This window comes from Otolemur garnettii, unplaced genomic scaffold (genome assembly GCF_000181295.1).
Source record: "Otolemur garnettii isolate 467f Iridium unplaced genomic scaffold, OtoGar3 scaffold00096, whole genome shotgun sequence".
NCBI classification, from domain to species: domain Eukaryota; kingdom Metazoa; phylum Chordata; class Mammalia; order Primates; family Galagidae; genus Otolemur; species Otolemur garnettii.
In genome coordinates, this window is record NW_003852491.1 from 7,292,831 (window position 1) to 7,298,677 (window position 5,847).

The window sequence follows — 5,847 nt, forward strand, 5'->3', positions numbered from 1 at the left end:
AGGCTCCCACCACAACGCCTAGCTATTTTTTGGTTGCAGCCGTCATTGATATTTTTGGTGGGCCCGGGCTGGATTCAAACCCGCTACCTTAGGTGTATGTGGCTGGTGCCTTAGCCACTTGAGCCACAGGTGCCGAGCCAGTCACTTAGTTTCTTGAGAACCAAGTTTCCTCATTTGTGAAGTGGTGACATTTCTTTTTTCTTTTTTCTTTTTTATTTGAGTAGTCTCACTCTGTGTCCTGGGTAGAGTGCCATGGCAACTCAGAGCAGCCTTAAACACATGGGCTTGAGCAATCTTCTTTCCTCAGCCTCCCCAGCTGCTGGGACTATAGTTATGCGCTATCATGCTTGGCTAGTTTTTCTATTTTTAGTAGAGGCGGGTCTCATTCTTGCTCAGGCTAGTCTTAAACTCCTGAGCTCAATCAGTCTACCTGTATCAGCCTCCCAGAGTCCTAGGATTACAGATGTGAGCGACCACACCTGGCCAGTGATGACATTTCTTGCCTTACCCATATCTTACAGTTTTTGGAAGAATCACACAGCATCCTATAGGGAATAGATATTAAGTAATCACTTGCTATGTCCTAAACACCAAACCAGGCATTGGGTGCAGAGTTTTTTACATATAGTAAAAAAGTAACAGGCTCGGTGCCTGTGCCTCAAGCAGCTAAGGCGCCAGCCACATACACCTGAGCTGGCGGGTTCAAATCCAGCCCGGGCCCACCAAACAACAATGACAGCTGTAACCAAAAAATAGCTGGGCGTTGTGGCAGGTACCTGTAGTCCCAGCTACTTGGGAGGCGGAGGCAGGAGAATCGCTTGAGCCCAGGAGTTGGAGGTTGCTGTGAGCTGTAAAGCCATAGCACTATACCCAGGGCAATAGTTTGAAGCTCTGTCTCCAAAAAAAAATTAACCAAAAATAGTTAATTACAAATTGTAATAAGTGCAATAAAGGAAATGAACAGGTATTGTTGGAATAGCAAGGGAGACCTGCTATAGATTGGGTGGCCAAGAAAGGTCCCTGTGAGGAAGTGATATCTGAGCTGGGACTTGAAAGATCAGAAGGAGCTAGGTTTGCAGAAATTGGGATAAGAGCTTTCTACATGTAAGCCAGGGTGTGTCCAGGCAACAAGGGAGGTGAAAGTTTGATATGTTCAAGGAACTGAAAGAGGGCCAGTGTGGCTGGGACATGGTCAGCCCAGGGGGTACGTGGTAGCAGACAAGACTGGAGAGGTGGCCACCTGGCATGCACAGCCAAAAGCTTGGATTTTATTATTTTATTTTATTTTATTTTTTGAGACAGAGTCTCAATATGCCACCTTCAGTAGTGCTATGGTGTCACAGCTCACAGCAACCTCCAACTCTTGGGCTTAAGCAATTCTCTTGCCTCAGACTCCCAAGTAGCTGGGACTATAGGCACCCACCACAACACCCAGCTTTTTTTTTGTTGTTGTTGCAGTTGCCATTGTTGTTTAGCAGGCCCGGGCCAGGTTTGAAACTGCCAGCCTCAGTGTATGTGGCCAACGCCACAACCACTGCAACAGGCACTGAGCCAAAAGTTTCAATTTTACTATGGCTGTCAGGCAGCGTTGTCGAAGGGTTATAAGCATGGAAGTAGCTCAGTATGATTTCTCTTAAAGTTTACTCTTCTGTATGGAAAATGGTCAGAAAGCTGCTAGAGTGAACTAGGGTGGAACCCTAGTTAATCATCATCATTTGTATTATTGCTGAGAAGAGACAGTAACGACAGAGTCCTCTGGACTCTGCTAGTGGGAGCCCCGGGTCTAGTGAAGAATGAGCAGGGGAGGCCGACAGAGAGACTTGGTTGTTCTTTGCCCTGCAGCTCCCGGCCCGTGGTAGATGTGATCACTCAGATGTCCTTCTCCCCAGCTGAGATCCCAGTGCATGAAGTGGAGTGCTCCTATTCAACCAGTAACAGGAAGAAGAAAGGAGTTAACATCACAGTCTGTTTCCAGGTCAAGCCTCTCATCCCTCAGTTCCAAGGTCAGTGCTGTCCACCTGCTCCCCTGAGCAGCTGCCTGCCCTACATCCAGGCCTGTGGCCTGGGGCCCATCACCACCCCTATTCAACAACCCCCACCCTTTCCATTTTGCCCAGGTCGTCTAGTTGCCAATCTCACTTATACTCTGCAGTTGGATGGCCATCGGACCAGAAGCCGGGGGTTGTTCCCAGGAGGGAGACATGAACTCAGCAGGAACACAGCTGTCACCTCAGACAAGTCCTGTACTGAGCTCTGGTTTCACTTCCCGGTAAGGGAGCCAGTGCTGAGGCTCTGAGAAGGGGGTGGGTGAGTTGACTACCGCGAGGCAAGACTGAGTAGACTCAGCTGTGTCACTGTAGAGCAAGGTGACAAGTCACTTTGAATCTCTGTACTGTTATTTTCTCTGCAACAATAGTAATGACACCTTTAGCATATTTTCTTCTAGTTTTTTGTTTGTTTGTTTTGCTGTTTTTAGAGAAGGGGTCTTACTATGCTGCTCAGGCTGGAGTGCAGTGGCTAGTCACATTCATGGCACATGACAGCCTCAAACTCCTGGGCTCCAGCAATTCTGTTCTACCTCAGCCTCTTGAGTAGGCTGGGCCTCCAGACATCCACCACTGAGCTCAGCTGGTAGTAGTTTTTATCATATTTTAAAATGGTTGTAATTGCAATGTACTGACCATTTTTCCCTACTCTTTTCACATATCATGTATTAATGATGCTACCCAGGTTTATCATCATTATTATATATATTTTTCAGAGATAAGGTCTTGCTCTGATGCCCAGGCTATAGTACAAGGGCCTGATCATAGCTCATGGCAGCCTCCAACTCTTGAGCTCACACGATCCTCTTATGTCAGCCTCCCAAGTAATTGGAATTGCAGGTGCATGCCATGATGCCTGGCTAATTATTTTTTTTTTAGAGACAGGGTCTCACTATGTTGCCCAGGCTTAAACACCTGGCCTCAATAGATCCTCCCTCCTCAGCCTCCTAAAATTCTAGTATTATGGGAAGGAGCCACCATGCCCAGCCTCATAATTATTATTAGCAGTTTTTAAGACAGAGTCTCACTACATCACCCTCAGTGGAGCACCATGGCATTCTAGCTCACAGCAACCTCTAACTCTCAGGTTTCTCTTGGCTCAGCCTCCCAAGTGACTGGGACTACAGGCACCCGCCACAAAGTCCAGCTATTTTTTTTTTTTTTTGCTGGTTTTATATACAATTTGAAATGTTTTCATCAAACTGGTGAACATAGCCTTAATAGCATTTTCTTAGTTATTGTGTTAAGACATTTATATTCTACACCTAGTAAATTTCATATGTATCCTTGTGAGATTCACTGTAGGTGTGTTCCCACCAATTACTCTCCCTCCACCCATCCTCCCCTCTCCTCTCTTCTCTCTCTCCCTCTCCCCTTTCCGCTTCTTCTTTATTTTTTGTTGTTGTAGTTGTCATTGTTGTTTAGCAGGCCCAGGTTGGGTTCAAACCCACCAGTCCCAGTGTATGTGGCCAGAGCCCTAACCACTGAGCTACAGGTGCCGAGCCATCACAATTTTTTTTTAATTTATTGTTGGGGATTCATTGAGGGTACAAGACATCATAATTACTTTTAATGGCTGTAGAATATTAGGCATCATGATATGTCATTAATTGCCAGGTAAATATGGTCATTTATTATTAAAAGCCATCCCAGAAAGAGGTTTGGGGTTTTTTTTTTAATATTAGTTTGAACAACTGCTGAAACAAACACCCAGATTCAATTTGTTTATGGGATTAATATCAAATTATATGCTCTGCTCTTAAATATGTCATAAAAGTCTCAGTATAGGATTGGGGTATATGACTTTGAAGTTTATTTTCATTGTTTTGTTTTTGTTTTTGTTTTTTTGAGTAAGAGTCTCACTCTGTCACCCTGGGTAAAATTTGTGGCATCAAAGTTCATAGCAACCTTGAACTCTTCAGGCTGAAGTGATCCTCTTGCTTCAGTTTTTCATTTTTAGTAAAGACAAGGTCTCACTCACTCTTGCTCTGGCTGGTCTCAAACTCCTGAGTCCGAGCAATCAACCCGCCTGGGCCTCCCAGAGTGCTAGGGTTACAGGCGTGAGCCACCACACCCAGCTAGTTTTAATTGTTCTATTATAGACAATGTGAAATGTGCAAAACTAGAAACAAATGAACCCCCATGTACTTACGCCCCCATTTCGATAATTATCTCTCAATTTCATTTCATTCATACCTCCACGCAGCATTCCTCAACCTTCTACCCACCTGTACAGGACTGACTTAGAACAAAAAAAAAATTTTTTTTTTTTGAGACAAAGTCTCAAGCTATTACCCTGGTTACAGTGCTGTGGCATCACAGATCACAACAACCTTAAACTCATGGGCCTAAGCAATTCTCTTGCCTCAGCCTCCCAAGTAACTGGGACTGTAGGCATCCACCACAATGCCCGGCTATTTTTGTTGTTGTTGCAGCTGTTGTTATTTTAACTAGCCCAGGCTGGTTTTGAACCCAACAGGCTCAGTGTATATGGCTGGCACCCTACTCACTGAGCTACGGGCACTACCAGGACTTAGAAATTTTAAACATAAATATGCCAGAGAAAAAGGCAATGGGCAGAGAAAATTTGTTTGGATTTGGACAGATCTAGGTTCAAATCGTGGCTCTGTCACTCCTAGTTCTAGGCCTCAGGGCAATTGTGTCACCCTTTTTAAGCCTAATTTTCCTCATTTTTATTTATTTTTTACTTAATTTTCCTCTTTTTCAATGTAGGGATAGTAATGCCTACTTCTTAGGGTCAGTGGAAACTTTAGGTAAAAAACATTTGAGTGCCTACAAAGTGCAGTGTCAGGCATTGGAAATAGCAAAAGACTAAGACTCATCCCTGTTCTCCAGGAACGGAATTCTAGAACTAGGATATTTTAGTTATGCTAGAATATTCTTATGCAAACTATGATAATGGCTGCCTAAGACAAAAATTCGGGGTTTCCATTAGGACTCAGAGGGAGAAAGTTCTGTGATTGATTTATGATGTCTGCCATAGAATTGGGGCTGAGGAGTGATACTTGTGCTGAGAAGCACCTTGGGCATGTTACAAATACCTGATGCGAAGTAAATATATTCTCACTGCTGGTAAGGTCGTAGACCACTGACTACTAGAATTTCATAATTTTAAAATACAGACAAGGTATGCATTTAATGAGAAGTGTGGTAAAGGTTAGACTCATGACATAGGTTGTGTTCTTATCACCCTCAGGTATGCATTCAAGACCTTATCTCCCCCATCAATGTCTCCCTGAATTTCTCTCTTTGGGAAGAAGAAGGACCACCAAGGGACCAAAGGACGGTAAGAAGAGATTGGCTAGGGGAATTTATGGGGAATAGGAAGAGTAGAAATTCCATTTAGCAAGAAGTAACTATATTATATAGGAATCTTTATTTATAAACAACAGAAACAAAATATGGCTTACTTAAGCAGGAAGGAATATACAGGAGTTAGAATTTAAGGAAAATTTGAAAAAACAAGTTTGGAAAGGAGAAACAGAGTGGTGGTTCTGGGCTCTCAAAAAGAGCCCCTAAAGGGTAAACAATTTTAGATCCCCTTTGGAGAAGTGCTCCAGGTTCCTTCCATGCAACAGCTCCTACCGCATCAGGCTTCTAACACTGATCAAGGTGCAAATTCCAGGCCTAGCACTATCCCTTATTGGTGGAAGGATAGGGTACCTTCATTAGCTTTCTCACCCACATGTATTCAGTTGAGGGCAGTTAATTCCCTCAAAACCAAATTGTGGTGCTGTTTTTTGTTTAGTTCAGTTTTTTCCCTTTTTTTTTTTTTTTTTTT

At 43.6% G+C, this 5,847-nt stretch overlaps 1 protein-coding gene across 2 annotated transcripts in view; it reads left to right on the forward strand.

Moving 5' to 3' along the window:
• The window catches only part of ITGAL (integrin subunit alpha L), a 49,717-nt gene that overhangs the window by 22,249 nt on the left and 21,621 nt on the right, over window positions 1-5,847 (forward strand). For both annotated transcript variants that reach the window (XM_003795870.3, XM_023516757.1), the window contains exons 16-18: window positions 1,843-2,003; window positions 2,118-2,269; window positions 5,263-5,352. In XM_003795870.3, coding sequence (XP_003795918.1) covers window positions 1,843-2,003; window positions 2,118-2,269; window positions 5,263-5,352 — 403 coding nt within the window. The remainder of the gene's footprint in view (window positions 1-1,842; window positions 2,004-2,117; window positions 2,270-5,262; window positions 5,353-5,847) is intronic.